The sequence below is a fragment of the Ambystoma mexicanum genome, chromosome 11 (assembly GCF_040938575.1).
Source record: "Ambystoma mexicanum isolate Mex_15411 chromosome 11, UKY_AmexF1_1, whole genome shotgun sequence".
Taxonomy (NCBI): domain Eukaryota; kingdom Metazoa; phylum Chordata; class Amphibia; order Caudata; family Ambystomatidae; genus Ambystoma; species Ambystoma mexicanum.
Window position 1 is genome coordinate 763,833,506 of NC_090934.1, and position 17,939 is coordinate 763,851,444.

At 43.9% G+C, this 17,939-nt stretch overlaps 1 protein-coding gene across 1 annotated transcript in view; it reads right to left on the reverse strand.

Annotated features, from left to right (window-relative positions):
• SWAP70 (switching B cell complex subunit SWAP70) overlaps positions 1–17,939 on the reverse strand; it is a 774,099-nt gene that overhangs the window by 434,331 nt on the left and 321,829 nt on the right. The window contains exon 3 of the mRNA XM_069623664.1: positions 2,197–2,370. Coding sequence (XP_069479765.1) covers positions 2,197–2,370 — 174 coding nt within the window. The remainder of the gene's footprint in view (positions 1–2,196; positions 2,371–17,939) is intronic.

Below are 17,939 nucleotides of genomic sequence, written 5' to 3' on the forward strand. Positions count from 1 at the left end.
ACACCCTGGCTTTAAAAGGAATCTTGGCCAAATTAAAGTCCAGCCATGTCTGTGGGATTTGAGTCATTTCAATGTTAGCCATATACTCGGTCACTCTGGTGTCTAAGTCGCTAAACCATCTACTTGTTTCATATTTGCGTGCATGCTGGAGAGTAAGCGAGAGTAGACTATCAGGGCCTGACAGCTCAAACTTTATCTTGGCCCTTAGATTACATGACGCAACTGAGCACACCATGCGCAGAGAGGGGAGTCCCAATACTAGTCGAATCGCCTAGGTAGGCGTACCGGGAGGTAAATTTAACATGGAGCAAAGGATCTTTCCCTCAAGTTTACCAACTGCTTCTATCCACTTACAGGGGAAGACCTCCAAAGCATATATGATTGTAGATACGATCAATACTTTGTATGCTAATATTTTTGCTTCAAGGCATCTCCCCCCTTGGGTGTCGATCTTCTTCCTTGGCGCCAACCATTTCCCTCAAGCTTTTTGGCTTACCTCTTCTAGAATAGCCGTTGTGTACTTTGCCCTAATAGTAATTCCGAGGTAGCGGTAGCTATTGGTGGTTTCCACACTCTCCCCTCCTAACCACCAATGTTTGTCTTTGTTGGCAGAAGCCTTTCTCCCAAATACCATGATTTTTCTTTTATTGATATTGGGCTTCAGAGCCAACACAGCTGAGAAAATGGACAATGCCAGGAGTGAATGCTGTAGGCCCACTTTAGTCCTGTCAAGAATAACAACATCGTCTGCATACGATATACATACCAGACCCTTATTCCCATATTGAGAAGGGGTGTTAAGTACTTCCCCTAACCTCTTTGCAAGCAAGAAGAGGAAGATGTTAAAAAACAAGGGGGCTAATGCACACCCTTGTTTTAAACCCTTCCAAGTTGGGATGGTTTCTGATAATGCCCCGTCCTGTGATAACCTGATTTTAACTACTGTGTCACCATACAGGTCTTTTATAAAATAAGGAGTGAGGCTTAACTGATCTTGGCAGATTTCCAAGGGGATCTATTTGTGAGAATATTTTCAGCGAAACAGAGGGGAGGGTGGGAGAGGGGGCTGATGCAAAGAGGTTTGTATTTGAGGAAACAACATGCCAGACTTCAGATGAGAATCCTAATGCCAATAAGAACTACTGTAAGCTACATGCCTTGCTCATGCCTAATCATGTGGCATCCCCTGAATTGGGAACACACAACTCCGACATTGTTAAACAGCGGACTACAGAGTACACACATGCTCTTCACCCTACAGACAGCAGGCCCACAAAAAGATTTACAATAGGATTATTAGTCACATAGATTGTCATGTGTTCACTGTGGCCATAACACCGCCCCTCTTTCAAGTTTTTAGACTAAATGTACGGTACAATTGAGTAATCAATATATGCATGCAGGGAAGGGCTCTCACGCAATCAGGTGGCTGGAAACATTGGCAGAATCTGTCAGTGTCTGTACTCGTTCTCACAGCCACCTGAACCCCTTTCCTAGGGGCTGCCATTTTTTATGGCTTGCCTGTGCAGCACCCCATTTCCCTCCTCTGACAACTCTCCCACCCTCACCTCTGCCCCACCAAGCAACCCACATCCCCCTCCCACACTCACAACTTATCTGCTCTGTACCTGCTCGCGCTGCCTTGCGGCCTGCCATGCACACATAAAAGGGTCTATTTCCTTTTTCCTATAGTGGCGGCCATCATTGCTATTTTTTTTTTAAACAAAAGATTGGGCACATGCAAGATGCACACAGCAGTCTTCCATCTATTTTACTCGAGTCACACCCCAGAAAAAAATCAAGTGTGTAAATAGCTATCACCTCTTTGTTCGGAAGCATAAAGTGCTGGTGACATCAATGAGCAGTTACTGGCCCTGTACGCCCCCACACGGGGGTGTGCTATGTAGTTTAACATTACTCACAAGTAGATTTTAATCCCCCATGAACATGTCAAAGATCTGTAAGGAACACCTAACATGCCCTTAAGTTCGCTTTCAACTCATTAAAAAATATGGAACGTTAAATATCCCTAAATATGGAGCTCATAATAGGGCTGCCTGGCCTTCTGTTCTGTCTCGGAGCATCAGCCACCTAAACACAGTTTCATGGCCATTGAAATATTTGCAAAATTGTAGATTTTAGCCAAATGCAAAGGGGACTAACAGCTAATATTTGTAAAAATGTTTTGTTGCTTACCTCCTCAGACACAATGAACAATGGGTATTTATCCTCAGACAAAAAGTTGAAAATGCTCCACACTTTGAATGCATCGTATTCACTGATGAGCAATGGCGCTTTGGTCAGATTCTTCTTGGCGCACAAAGTCCAGCACATCCTATTGAACTCTATCTTGTCAAAGGTTCCATGGACCTAAAGGATAGAAGAGAGGGAAAAGTTGCCAAATTGTTAACAAATTACAACGTTTTGAGCATTATGGTCCCACAGTCCTATAGGACCCTTAGCAAACACCACCAAGAGACAAAACCTCCAGGTCAGAGCTGTGCCTACAACACCCATTTAATCTTCATACCGCTGTGTGGAAAGCAGTGCCAAGGCAACCTCCCAAATAATGTCTTTGAAATCCTACACTGGGGTAACACTATCCTGCTCCAGAGGTACAGGAGTGGAGGTAGTCAGGCAATGTGGATTGTTACAAGAGAGAGTAGGTTGCTCCTTAGGACAATTTCAAAGCCTGCAACTGTGGGTTTGTTCTTAATCTTTGGGTGTATGCAGTTCCAGTGGTGGGGGCAAAGGAGAAGAATGAAAAGACGAGGGAGGCAGTGCTAGAGGGAGGGGTGTGGGATGTTTTACCCATGCATCCAAGCCCTACCATAAAACTGTGCAGTACTGGCATGGAAAACATCATGATGTCCAGAACTCCCCAGAGAGTGCACAGGGAAAACATGAAGAATAGGCTGCCACCCATTTTTGCCTATGTTGTGAGCACAGGAGGGCACTGCCTAAAACCACCATTGGGCTACACACACAGTAGCCTGAAACCATTGGGAATGGCAATGCTGATTGCACAAAAAAGCAACTCAGAACTGTGGGGAATTCATTTTCTTAATCCCAAAAATGGTTGCAATACCGGTACTCACCACTATCAGAAAGCCGGCGTTTTAAAACCACCAGACTTTTGTGTAAAACTGAACAAATGAAACAAAACCAGGCCAAGGAAAGACTTGCTAAGAGGTGGAAGAATGTAAAACTATATTCTGAAATGACTTGAAGGAAGTAATCATTTAATGTATAGGTAAAAATTGTCAGTTTGATTTGAATGTAGAAAACTGGGAACAAAAAGTGACATTTAGCTGAAACCTGGCTTAATGAAACTGGATTCTACCTGACAACTACCCCCGACAGGAGAAACCTGCTCAGCCACTCTTCCCAGGCCTAGCTGCATCCTGCTGCCCCTTGCCAAAAGGAGTTGACACCTCTCTGATTAGATTAGGGGTGGAGCACCTGGGAACTGGAAGGGACAGAACAATGCAACTTTCTTGACTCAGGCAAATGTTATATTGGGGGCGTCGTAAAATAGCTTCCTCTTGGGAGAAACTGGGGGGCAGCTGTGCCTCTGTGAACAAGCTGGCTTGGGGGAAGTGGATAAACCAGTTATTCCACCAGGTGATGTGGGAAGCCACACCCCTTTTTGACCAGAGCAATATTTTAAAAAGGTAGATAACTCATAGTGCGGACTTGTCAGAATTATATAAGTAATATCATTATTTTTGTGATTTTTCTGTGCACGTTTTAAGAGGTGTTAGGACCCTGTGGTGTATTCTGGGGGGTTGCTAGCGGAAAATAGGGTCTTACTCCAAATGTCTGCATGTTAAAAATCTGACACTTCATCAATTAATGTCCATACTCCTTGTGCACATTTGTGTAATTTTGGGTAAATGTCCGATATTGCAAAACCAGTCAAAAAGCGCAAAATGTTGTCATTTTTGAATGCAAGCCCCCAGGAAGATCAGAGGTGGACAAGAATGGACCATAAGGAATATATAATATGTACATGTAATGTCAGCCACTTGTGTACCTGGGAAATATGTATTTGGATCAGATATAGATTTGGGGGCAAATTGACCAGGGGAGGATCCTCTGACCCATAAACAGACCTCATCATGATGACAATCCATTTCCTTCCCCCAATCATGGGAGAGGGGAGAAGTGGGCCAATGACAAGTAGAGAGGGGCAGGCTTAGCTAGGCCCAGGCACACACCCATTTTTAAAAAACACATAAAAAGAGACTGCTGGGACAGGTGGGGACATTTAATTCCATTTGCTGCAGAGCATGCTGACCGACGACTTCACATCCAGAGATCCAGACTTCAAATCCATCAATCTCCAGAACCTGTAGCAGAAATTAACTCCAGAATTTGTAGCAGAGAGGCCTGAATCCACCAGCTGAATCCTCTTCAGCAGGCCTCAAAACCAACCAAACTATTCAACAGCCGGGCGAGCTGTTTGAATTTTCGCCAAGAATTTTTGCAAGAACCTGTAGTAGTATCCAGAAAGCAGTGCTGTATCCGGAACCCGAGAGAACCACAAACCAGACCGTTGTGAGCAAATCCGGTGCTTGACAGACCCAGAGAGCAGAGTTGACCCAGATAGCCGGGACTTCAGAACCACCCGCCGGAAGTCCCGTCCAACCTGACCAGACCGTGACGAGGCCTAGTTCAAATTTTATTGCGAGTACCTAGCAGAACTGTGCAGAACCAATCTCTTAGTTAAAATAATCTAATCCAAACTATTTTAACCTAAGAAGAACTGCCTCCTAGAAATCGTGTCATCTGTCATTTTTAAAGCTGCACAACTGTCACCTGTCAATTCTGCAGCTGCAAGCTGTCACCTGTCATTTTGAGTTTTACTTTAAATCCGAAAATCTACCTTTATTAAATCGTCCGTATCTCTGGAACCGTTTGGGCTAGGAACGAAATTTAACTTTCATCTGAAAGCTTAGAATCTTTATCCTTATACTTTTACCGCAATCGTGATTCGCGCACTTGCGAAATTTACCGCGATTTGCGATTTGGGCTCAATTTCTCCACTTGTCAAAATAGCAGCTCCATTCTTTCTTTTGTTAAAATCCGTTTGCAACTTGGTAATAACTCATAGAGCATTGCTAAAGTGAGCCTGAACTAATACTAACACGCATCTCCCACTCACCCTGAATCTCTAGAGGGAATTAAAATCAGTTGGCACATTTTCCCATCCATTGCCATCACATTTAAAAATCATTTTGGGCCTGTGTTTCAAACTCCTACCTGTTTCCTCTAAGCTTGCTGGGGGGGAACTGAATTTCGTATTGTATTTGATTGCATTCCTGAGAACTGTGTGGTCCTCTTTCCATCTCCTTCCATTTCTTACATTGCATAGGGGAGGGGGGTGAATTGCCAGAGAAAAAGTGATTATCTTATCTTTTGCTAAAATCATATCAAGTATTTCTGTACTGCATTTTATTCCTCATTGCTTTTCCCTTGAAGCCATAAAAGTATTTTTGCTACTTTATCCATCCTATACTAACTCCTCATTGATTGTAAAGAAGTGTGCTAGTGCCAGATTACCCATTGTTGATCAACATCATGTCTAAGTGTACTATCAGATATTAATTTATTATAAAGTGTGATATATATATATATATATATATATATATATAGTTTAAATTTTCAAATAAACCTTTTAATTTGCAAAACAAACCTACTTCTTGGCTCAGTGGGGTCAGGGGGATTCTAAGAGGGGGGTGTTATACAAGGGTTGTCATCCAGAGTACTGAACTGGATATAAAAATACATCAATAAGGGTTTTCCTCAGCATCCCAGAATAGGCATTGACTTAGCTGTAGTGTTGATTGAATATCGCTTACAGGGGGGAAGAGGCAAAAAGTTGAACAGGGCTTGAGATCTGAGAGTTAGAAATAGACAGCAATAGGCAAGCCTGGAAATGGATATAAAGACCAGAAGATGGAATCTGAAGAGAGTGGTTGTGCAAAGGGAGGCAACATGCATGGGGCAGTGATCAGTGGTGGGGGAAGATACAGAGAGATTAAGATGGCACAGATGGTAAAGTTAAGACTTTTGTTCAGAAGTATTAGAGTGGGGCACCCAGGAGGAGGTTGGTGCAGTAGGTCAGTTTGCTGATGACTGGGGTGGAGAACAGAGTTTTAGTAGAGTGGAAAGTGAGATGAGGGATTGATTTGTCTGATGTTGAGTAGGTTGAACCCGGAAGCTGTAGAGGGAATGAACTGATGGAGCTTAAGCTTGCTGTCAAGGAAGACCCATAGGTTGCAAGCCAAGGGGATGCAGTTGGGAGATCAGGGTAAACAATGGGAGGGGAGAAGGTCTTTGACCTTATTGGTGCAGAGAAAGATCACTTCTGTTTTTTAATTAATTAAACAGAGAATTCAATATTATCCAGTAATGAATGTTAGAGAGACAGTGGTGATGCTGGATGATAATTCTGGGGTGAAGAATTTGGAACAAGATCAACTAAAATGTGAGAAGCCAAAGGATGAGCTGGTTTGCCTAGTCAGGAGGTGTATATTAGAGGACTAAGAATGGAGCCCTAGAGAATACCCATTGCCAAGGGGGTCACAATGGAGTTGGCAATGTTCCAATAGATGGGGAAAGAACGGCCCACCAACCAGGAAATAGCCCATCCATGTGAGGGTGGTGTCCTGGAATCCTAAATGAACAGAAGTAAGGACAAAGTGGGAAGGCCAACAGTGCCAAAGGCAGCAGAGAGGCTATGAAAAATGAGAACAGATGAGGTGTGTGACTGTCAGAAGGGGCTGTGGACCCCTTACAACATGGGGTGTGTGGGATATTTTGACCCACTCAGCTATGCTTACCACATCATGTTGCTGCATTGGTGCAAGAAACAGCACAAAATGGCAGCGCTGACCCCTGTGCACGCCAAGATCCCCAAACTGCATTTTTCAACAAACAGAATATGGCTGCACCGCCCTGCCAACACACATTTCTGGTGGGGTAAAACAGAGTACTCGGTGCAGGAATGTGCCAGTGTCCTCTGCAATATTTAACATGGAGTGAAAGGAAAGAAGAAGCATTATTTTTCTGAAAAACCCAAAATGTCTCTTTAAAATGTCACTGTTTCAACCTTCAAAGTTCTGTTTTGGTGCTAAATTCATCAATTTCACCTGAACCACTGTGTTTAAAGGGCCCTGCAATGCCCAGGATCATTCTTGAGTCTCAGAGGAACCAGGCCTCATTTGAATGACAGCCCCTTTCAAAAGTATCTTTGTAAAAGCAAACCAGGGACTGTTTTCATTTTCCACGGGAAATGCAGCAATTTCTTTGCAACAGGTATCGAGAATCAGCTGTCCAGAGAAAGACTCTAAACAGAGGCATGATACATGTATCCATGCTGCAAACAACTCCAGCACTCAATGAAAGAAATAGAGCTGCCCAAAGTGTGTATTTGCTGCAGATGAAAACATAATTTAAAGAAATAAGTTAAATGTGCTTTTTCCTGAATGAAGAGCAAACTCGCCTATTTAAAAGTACATTGTGGTGTAAAGGCATGCTCATTTAGAATGTAAAAATATTTCTTACTGGTAAAAGTACTCCTATAAACAGTTTTGATTCCTAGGTTTCAGGCAAGATTTAAAATGAGAAAAAACTAAACCCATGATAAGTTGGTAAACTATATATAAGAAGAAAACCTGCTCTGCCAGTGCTAGCCCTGAGAAAGGGTGGCATCTCATAAACTGCTGGCACAGGAAAGGCTAATTGCTAGCTTGAATACTTTGAATACCCAGGACAATGGGGTTTTCCTAGTTGCATCAGACATTCGTCTCTGCCCCAGGCTAAGACCATAGCAGGCTAAGACTCTCACCTTTCAAGTGGGAGGGGTAGGAAACTTCACTCAAGGGAGAGGTCCCTCATTCAACTTCAAAGGAATTGACATTTGCTTACAGTGGGGAAAAAGAAAAAAAAAACTGACAAGTGACATTTTGTGTTTAAAAAGCCTATTTTGAAACTGAACTTTCAAGACATTTAACTTTGCTACAAGAATGAGGAAAATCTGAAAGTTGGTAGTTTTAAATCTAAATTTATGATATTCCTTTGAAGACTTGGTAGGACTCAGTACTGCATAAGGAACAGAAGTTATAAAGAATGACCGATTGCACGGAAAGTATTAATGTTGCAAAATAACATTGTGTACACATATCCCAGGGGTAATTGTGCATCTATGTGCAAAATTGGGAAATGTTAGGCCAAATCTTTCATGGTTAAAATTGCCAAAATTTTGCAGAAAGTCAAAACCAAGTCCCACAGACTTGGGGTTTGGATTTAAATGTGACCCACAAAATATGTAACCTGTGTATCTGATTTTCTCAGAGGTTCTAAATGCATGAATATGTATTTGAGGGAAAGTTAGATTTTGGTTCCAGTGGCTAGGCGAGGTTTCTGGACATTGTAAAAGTAACACCATAAACATGACATCCTTTTCTGTCATCCAATCAGGGAAAAGCAAGGCAGAGACTGTGCTCTTGCCCAATCCTGGCATTAGGGGTGTGGACAGTAAGCCTGCCACTGCCATATACTTTAGTGATATCATTTGGCATGATAAATAAGGGAACCTGACAACACACAAGGAAACACTGATTCCTGACTTCTTCCTGATTTTCTGTGTGCTGTCATGTTCCTGATTTCTTCATCTTTGTCCTGATTCCTGATTTTCCTTACAAAGCCAAGGCCTAATCATTGCTGAACCCCTTTTTCAGCTAGGCCTCAAATTCTAAACAAATACCAAAAACCCAAGAGAAGCATTTTGATCCAGTCTAGCTTGCTACTACTAAACGTAGGCATGATGCAAACTCGCCAACCCACTAATCACCAGCCTCCAGTAACCAGAAGTGCAGTCCGGTAACCATATTTGGCCAGCTGACCCTATCCCGCCAGATGTGCCCTGCTGTCCTTGGTTAGACCCGATCTGTGTGATGACCAGAACCCTTGACGGTCCAAAATTCTAAATTAAAGTGGACTGTAAGTATTAATAGGAAGCATAGAAACGCATAGCATACCTTGCCTTGTATTGTTCCATCCATCTCTAAGTCATCCAATCCTTATCCTGATCACTGTAATCTTGTCACAACCATTCTTGCAACCCTGCCTTTGATCCTTGCACTAATGCTAATTTATTTAAATTATTTTGTCTTGTGAAATCCTAAACCCTTAACCCTCCCTCGTGTAATTGGACTGAGTCCGCCAGGGCGGGTGCGGAGGTGCTAGGGTTGGCTCCGCGGATCGCCTCTAGAGTTTACTGTGTTTCAATCTGGTAACCTACCCTGAATGCCCTAGTGTAGAGCATAACTATCCTTGTAAAAGTTGATTTCTGTTTTCTTTTTTGCTCCTTTATTTTTCAAAAACGCCTCTCATTCAACATTGCATAACTAACTCATTTTAATACTTAGAGACTTCATTTCAACTCTGGATTATACCTAAGACCTATAGCTACACCCTACCCTAAAAACTCGAAATCAGTGTATTTCACCTGTTTTTTCTTAAAAATCGTTTGGTTAATTTTAGGCCGGAATCTGCATTTCTGCAAAGTTTTATACGTGTGATTTTCATTTTAAATTATTTTCAAACTTCCATTCGGATTTAAAGTGTTTAGTCTTGCTTAAACTGTAGCTCATGATTGTTAGCATCTTTCCAATGTTGCTCCCATAGATATTTGTATTGATTTAAGGATTTTTGCACACATTCATTGTTTTACACAGCCATTTTCGAATGTCATGTTAAAGTGCAAGATTGCAAACCCGTTTGTCTCTCTTGTTTGGGGAGGGAGAGTTGTATTCAAATTCTGTTTACTGTTCTTTATTACTGAATACCCGCTGCTTCTTTATATCTAACTAGAATTGCTTATTTGTGGGTTGAGGAATATTGCAGGTGGAAATCCTAACTTAAGTGCTATTCTTCCAAACAAGCCAAAAGTGTTCTTTCTCTGGTGTTATCCTTCTGTGTGCTAAAGAGTGAATTTAAGTGCCTTAGATACCTTTGTATTTGTTATTGTCACTACATTGGTGATTGCTGCTCCCTATTACAAAGTAAATGTTTGATTTGAATTTTAAAGAAGTAAATATGACCTTTACCAACCAGCCTGATTCCTGGTCCATTGTGACCTGGGGTATTTTGAGAAGGGGTGTGATATGAGTGGTATATCACTCAGAATATTGAACCTATGGACATAATAAAATAAGAATTTCAGCTGTGCGCTGCATACTAGGCTGAGACCAGGGTGTATGGCCTGATTGAAATACTTAACAGGTGGGAGTCCTACCAATGTGGAACCCTGATTCAGCCCTACTGCAGCGGGGGAAGATGGCGGTTAGGAGGACCCCAGTTCCTGTCGGTTTTATTTGTACCTTCTTGCTTGACACTAGTACCACCTTATCTTGCCCACTGCCAGAATAACACAATGCTCACCAGTCTGTCTCCGTCTCCCCTTGCAAGAAACTGCAATATCTGGTGGGAGAAGAGCAAGCACCCACCCCAACCAGGAGAGAAGGAGCCAGAGACGTCCAGAGGGGTCCAAGCAGTGGAAGACCTCAGCGAGCAAAATGATTGACACCACTTATACACACAAAGCTCCAATGACAACTGCACCAAAGAGCCAAATGGGGATTGCTCAATATTACAGAGTGGAATAAAAATTCCCTAGGGGAACAGGAAAACATCAATTGGTAATGGGAACCATGTGAGAAAGATAGGCAATGTGGGAAGGATACAAGGAGGAAAAGAAAACAGGAAGGCGTGGGTTATTTACGTGAGGTTTAGAAAGGAGCAGGAGGAAGCTGCCAAGAGACCAGACGGAGGAAGGACAGTGAAGAAAGGCATGCAGTGCGCAAGGTGAGGCATTGGTTAATGGGAAAAAGCAGAACTTGGGTTTGAGTGGCACTGATAGAGTAGAGTGGTCACCTTCACCTTCCACTTTCGCAAACATTCGGAATAATTTCTTACTTCTTTCCACCCCCACTTGTCTTCCCACAGGACACGGCGGTTCCAGTTGCAATGAACAGTTAAGATCCGGCTCAACTTTTCAGTCTATGAAGAGCGAAATGCTGTAGGACGAATGCCTACTCACGAAGTAGGTGCTGTAATTGTGCTACTATGCAATCTTATTCCATCAGGAGAACTCTGCAATGTAACAAGGTTGACAATTTTGCATCTCCAAAGACAAATCATAGAGGCCTGTGTGATTGATGAAACTTAGATACTGTTCTTATACCGTGCATACCTCCCATCTCATCAGATACGTTTAGCCTTTTCAATGACCATTAATAAGTCACAGGGACCTTCGCCTGGAAGCGATTGGTGGTAATTTTAAATATGTAGGAAGGGGGGCAGACGTGACCCCTATGAATTACCGACCGATATTGAGTTTTAAGATATACTAGAACGGCGTATGTTACACCGGGAACGGCTAGTTCGTGCAGAAGGGGGTAGTGGTAGTAGTAGAAATAGTAGTATGAGAAATTTGTAGGGGTGTGGAGAGAAGTAGGAGGGAGTAAGATCAGAAGGTGGAGGTAGACTAGGGAAGAAAGGAGAGAAGAACATCAAAGGTAGAGAGTAGGATGTGACAGGGAGATAGAAGGGCAGACAGTGGGTGGAGGAGGAGGAAGGAGGTGACCAAGATGTAATATGATATGGTAATATAACGCACCTATACACAAGTGTACACAAGGAGAGAGACAGAAAGGCATAGGGAGAGAAGGAGGGTGTGGAAGTTAGAGACCAAGTGGGGCCTGATTTTCTGGAAGGCACCTATCTTTGAAAACTCCCTATGGGGACCCTGGTTAGGGAGTGCCAAGATTGTTCCCAGGGGGAGTTAAAAAGATAAGACATTTGCCTTCAGGCCATCACTGTCAGTCAGAAAGCTAATAGATAGTAGGGGTTACTGTTTGCTAGTGATAAGCCAGGGGTTGAGTGACACAAAGGCTAGGGAGGGACTGCCCATCCCTGGGGCAGATAGAGGGATGGTCCATAGAGAGCCTTTGAAGAAAACAATCCTTGCACTATCATTGAGAGTTGGTGTGTCCTTGAAGCCATCTGCGACAGGCAACAGTGATTTGCAGTATTGAGGAAGATGGAGACATGGGCAAGGGCTGTTTCTGTGGAATGTCTTTTACAGAACCCAAATTGGACGGGGTCACTGAATTAATTGACCTCCGGGTAGGTAGCTTTGCAGTTGAATACCAAACATTCCAGAATTTCAGTGTAGTGATGGGGAAGAGACAGAATGATAGCTGAATGGATTTCTGGGCTTCTTTAGGATGATTAGCATAAAAAGGGTTAACAGACTAAAGAAAGGGTTCCAGTCAGTTGGGGCGGCGGGAGTGAGGATAAAAAGGGAAGGGGGAGGTGGAGATGAGGGTTTGTGGCACGTGACACTACAAATCAAGCAAATAAAAGAACACCAAGAATATCAATTTCATTGGGGGAATACCTGCCTTTGTGTGATCTGATATTTTGCACTGAGAAAAGTGACTGACTACTCGAGCATGAAGCTGGTCCTTTTTTTTCACCTTCAGGTTTCTTAATATGGTTAAAGTTTAAACTTCAAATATAAATGAAATTTATTCCAGGAATTATTCATCTTTCAATCATGCTCATTGAGAGATGTGCCCAGTTTCAGATATTTGCTACATTTAATCTCCAAAGGTAGGTGCTCTTCCTCAAAAGGTAGGTTCCAAACATTCAAAATCTTCAAACCACCCCGTCAAATCCTGGTCAGATCATTGCTTGTTTGTGGAGCACTTTGTCTCGTGAAGTATCAAGCAGTGGTTTACTGTATTCTCTAGAGCATTCACATGTGAAAATACTGGAAATGTCAGAGAATGCTCCTGCACAGAGAGAACAGATGGCTTTCAAAAAATGTAGCGGGTTTTACTCAGCCCTACGTTTCAATACAAGCATAGTCTATAAGGGCAGTTCAGTGACTGAGAAGAATTTGGGCCTCATTACGAGTTTGGAGGCAACTATGGTGCTACCAGCACCATGGCTGCCTCAAACCGGGCTCCATTACCGGGTCCCTTAAATGAGGAATAACCGGGTCATTACAACATTGGAGGACCCGGAAATTCCTCCTTGTAGGAACCATTCCCCATCCCCATTTGAGCCCCCATAGGGCTCAATGGGAATTGGGAGGGAGTTAATAATGGGCACATTACAAATGGCCCGTTATTACCTCCCTCTTCTCCTCGCGGGACCGGAAAAGACGTCTGGTTTTACCAGACGTCTGGTCCGGGTCCCGCAAATGGAACCTCGTAATCGGCGCTCACGTAATGAAGGGTGCGGATCCCCTACCGGCACCCTTCATTACGTGAGTGCCAGGGTCGTAATGAGGCCCTTTGTCTTCTTTGTTGTATCTCTGAAATGGAGGTCAAATCAGGGGGGAGTTGGTGATCTGATTTCATTAGATCTCTCAGCCACTTTTGATACGGTGGACCACCCATCCTGCTGGATCGCATGGCCCTGGCCAGACTCTCCGGCCCAGTCCTTTCTTGGCTTACATCTTTTTTGACTGATAGGGGTCAAACTCCTTCTTTCCTGTGGTGTCCCCGAGGGCTCTGCTTTGTCTTCCACCTTATTTAACACCTATATTCAGCCTCATGTTGCACTCATCTACTCCCATGGCCTCCTTTGCTATGTCTATGCTGATGATACACAAATTATTGTGTGGCTTAATCTTTCTCAGCCGGTTACCGCTACTCAGCTTAGGGGTTGTTTGGAGGCGGTGGGCTGTTGGATGAGTGACAATTGCCTCAAGTTGAATGGGGACAAGATAGAGGTGCTGGTAGTTCCTACCAGCACCTACCTCTACGCTACCTCTGTGGACTACCTCTTTCTGGCCCCTTGTTTTAGGTCCCTTTCCTACTTCTGTGCCGGCTGTAAAAGATCTGGCCTTTAAAATGTCTTCTTCTAACTCTATAGAGGGTCAGGTCAGTTCTATTTGTCAAGCTGGCCATTTTCACTTACAGTTCTTCGTCAGATCCTACCATTTCTCCCCGCGTCTGTACATGAGCCGATGTTTGCTTCTCTGGTTTTGAGTTAGATCAACTACTGTAATTCCCTCTTTTTGGCCCAGCCATTGTACCGAATACGTCGCTTACAGCTTCTCCAGAATCATGCAGCTCAAGTCGCCACCGATACTCTATTTGGCTCTCACATCTCCCTGGTACTTAGTCCTCTGCATTGACTCCCCGTTTTGAAAAAAATTGAATTTAAGTAATTGTCCATAGTCCACCCTGGTCTATCCACAGCCTAGGGGACGAATATTTACAACTCACCTTTCAGCCTTGTACCCCAGGACTCCCATTGCGCTCTTAAGATGCCAATCTTATCACTGTGCCCCGCTTCAGATCTGTAGGATGGGTCATCAGCCCTTTTCGCTGACTACTCCCAACCTTTGGAACTCACTGCCTTCTTATGTGAGGGTCGCCAAGAACCAGTTCCAGTTGAGGCGCTCTCTTAAGACCTTTCTTTTCTAGGTGGCTTGTGTTGGCTGCTTGACTGTATCTATTGTACTTTAGCACCAAGATGCCGTTGGGCGTACTAGCGCTTTATACATGTATTATGCTCATTATTTTAATTCTTATTAGGTGCTGCATGCCCATGGGCCTCAGAGCATTATGTTTACCTAACGTAGCAAGGAGAACAGGGTCTATAAGAGACAGGTGCGTATTCAAGCATGTATAGACCAAGTCTCTTTATTTGATAGAGCACTTTTACAAACATTGCTTTATGCAATAATATTGGATTCTTAAGGATAACCAAATGTATACGTTGTCGCCTCATGAGTTAGGAACTTTACAAAAATGTGTTCCTGCTTTGGGTCCCTTCATGAATGACTTCGACGTGGCGAAAATAATGAATCATATGAGAATCTGTCAATTCATTTTTGCCATAAAAGGTATCCCCATAATTACATATATTGGGGTATTGATTGCAAGCAAACGTGTACCTTTGATTTTTATTGTGAACAACAAGTGCTTTATACCTTTGTGAAGGTTTTCCCAGCAGGAACATATCTTGTTCTAGTTAGATTTCCCCCAGTTCCTGTTTGAGTGGGGACCTCTCCTTTCCGCGTTTTCCTTCCTAAAGGCTTTCTATCGTGGCAATGGCTTTCTGGCAATCCATTTAATTAGTTAGCCTGAAGTCAAAAAAATAGTTGGGCAATGAAAACTGGTTCCTACAATTTATAGAGCAATTAATGTCCAATGTGCCACTGAGAGAAAGAGCTGGGGGCGAAGGTGGAGGGGGAGCCTGTTGCTGTTTCAGATTACCCCATTACCCCGATATTCCATACTAATGGAGGGGTCGAAGCAGGACCCGGTTTCTTACTATATGCCTTATCTTTAAGTGAGGTGTAGAATCAATAGAATGCTTCCCAAAGTTGGCAATACAATCCCATTCAAGGAATTGCAGCAGCTAGTATTTTATTGGGCTATACCGGAGTGTTTCACATGCGCATCGGTGTTCTTGTTGATTTGAAAACACAGCTGTGGACAGTAAGTGCATATACGAAATCCGTGAGGGCACCTACTCAGCTGCACGGATCAAAATAAAGATTGGATGAGCGGGAGCTAAAAGCAGCTCTGGGATCACCCAGTAAGCAGGAGCTACCTTGGGGGAGTGGGGAGCTAGTACAAGGTGTACCACAAATCCATCTCCCCCAAAACATGCAAAGTATATATTTGCGCCCGCCATATATGACCCATTATGCTTTAAACATCTTCTATGTGTGCTAATTCTCATTTACACGTTCCAAAACACAGAGTTAATGTCACATAGGTAGGTTGGATGGCACCAGTTGGCCTGCGAAGTCTAAAGTAGCTCCTGGTGGAAGTTGGTGTCAAGCTCACCGGGCTCTTCTACAGGATCAGGAGTTCAGAAGCTTCCAGTAATGTTGCCCACTGGACTCCTCCTCTGTTTCGTTTAAATCCACCTTGAAAGGGTAACTATATGAGAAAAGAGGGAGTAATGTGGATCTCTGTTCAACTTTACCAAATGCCACAGTCTACGAGTGGGTGTTTTGTGCCAAATCGGCAGTCTGGGTACATAACTGATTCTATGCCAGCATCAACCCTAGCAACCCTGCTTGGGTGGTGCTGTGCATGTTGTAGATGAGCGGGGCAGCACCGACTTACTGCTGTCCTGGGCATGGCATTGGGAAGGTTACGTGATCTACCCCATTCTTGCCCAGAAGTAAGGATGGGGTTGTGAAGACCCAATTGTGGCAGCCAGCAGATTATACTGAGAACATGAGCTGAGAGAGGCCAGGCTGTACTCCAGAGGGCAGTGGGAATTGTACCGTATCACACATTTCATGATAACACTAATAGCAAGAGGACAGCAAGAGACCATCAATTACGTTTATTAACTCAACACTAAACACTGGCTAGTCAGGAGCCCCAGGCAGCTTAACAACCAGGTAAGAGACATTGGTCTAGTATGATTTGCTGCATAGTATCCCTTTATTTACTAATATTGCCTTCCAGCAGCCTGGATCAATCATTAGCCACTATATTCAACTGTCAGCATAGTTTAATTATTTCCCACTGTATTCTTCATAGGGTTCTAGAAAAGGGGAGAAGGTACCTGGTATTTTGCTGCATGCTGCTCAAAAGCGATGTATGGCCCATTATGATTTATTCCCTGAAACATCAGATTAACTGCCTAAATTGCCATTAACACCCTGTACTTACTCTCTCATATTTTATACTCAACCACACTAGACACTGACGAGCTTAGACATTCACACCACAAGGCTATTTAACCCCTAGAAACACACCTGCAAATAGCAAACAGGAACCTTTGAACTGCAAGCATCTACACAACAGCAAAGCTATCCAGCACTCTCCACCTCTTCCCACTAAATGTATCATACCCACCTCTTTCTCAGATCTGCCAGAGACAGTGTCTGGAGAAAAGAGCTGGGGGAGCCCGGTGGGGATCGACCCGAGCCACACAGGGCCTCTAGCCTGACCCTACTCTCGGGTCAGTTCCTGTCCAAAGCAGGGGCTGTCCACGAGCCCCACTGGGTGCCCGCCCACCCACTCTACTAAAACAAAACAAAACAAAAATGAAGTATTAAAAGACCCTCTCCTGGTGTGCCGATATTACTTACAGGAGCGCATCTGCCTGACTTCCAGTCGTGGCCGTCTGACTTCTGGTCCCTCCACAGCCACTCATTGATTGGCTGGGGCAGGACAGGAAGTCAGGTGGTTGTGACTGTAAGTAAGGCAGGCTAGCTCTTGTAAGTGCTGTCGGCACATTCTCATGCCACAGCCACTCATTGAATGTCTGGGACAGGACCGGAACACTTCCTGGTGGTGCTGTGAAGTGGCTGTGAATTTAAAATAGGTAAGAGCCCTGCTAGCTCCTTTTCTCGCCACTAGTATCCTTAAGCCCCATTAGCTGCCCCAGTCCCGTTTTGACCCTTTTTTGACCCCGAGTTTGTTTTGCTCTTTTTTGACACGCAGTCCCATTTAGCCCCTTTTGTTGCGACTCAACCCCTTTAGCTGCCACAATCCTGTTTTCCAACTTATTTGGACCCCCCTTCCCATTTGGCCCCATTTTCGACCCCCAGTCCCATTTAGCACCTTTTGTTGCCTCAGCCCCGTTTTTACCCTTTTTGGATAGCCTTTGCTGTTTTGCCCCTTTTGTTGCCTCGCAGCCGCTTTAACTGCCCTAGTCCTGTTTTGTCCCTTATTTTGGCCTCCTAGTCCCATTTAGTCGCTTTCGCTGCCCCTCAACCCCTTCAGATGCCCCATCCCATCTGCCCCTTTTTTTGTCCCCAGTCCCATTTCACCCCTGTTCTTGCCCCTTTTAGCCCCTTTTCCTTACCCCAGTTCCGTTTAGCCCCTTTTCTTGCCCCCTTTGATGCCCCAGTCTCATTTAGCCCCTTTTGT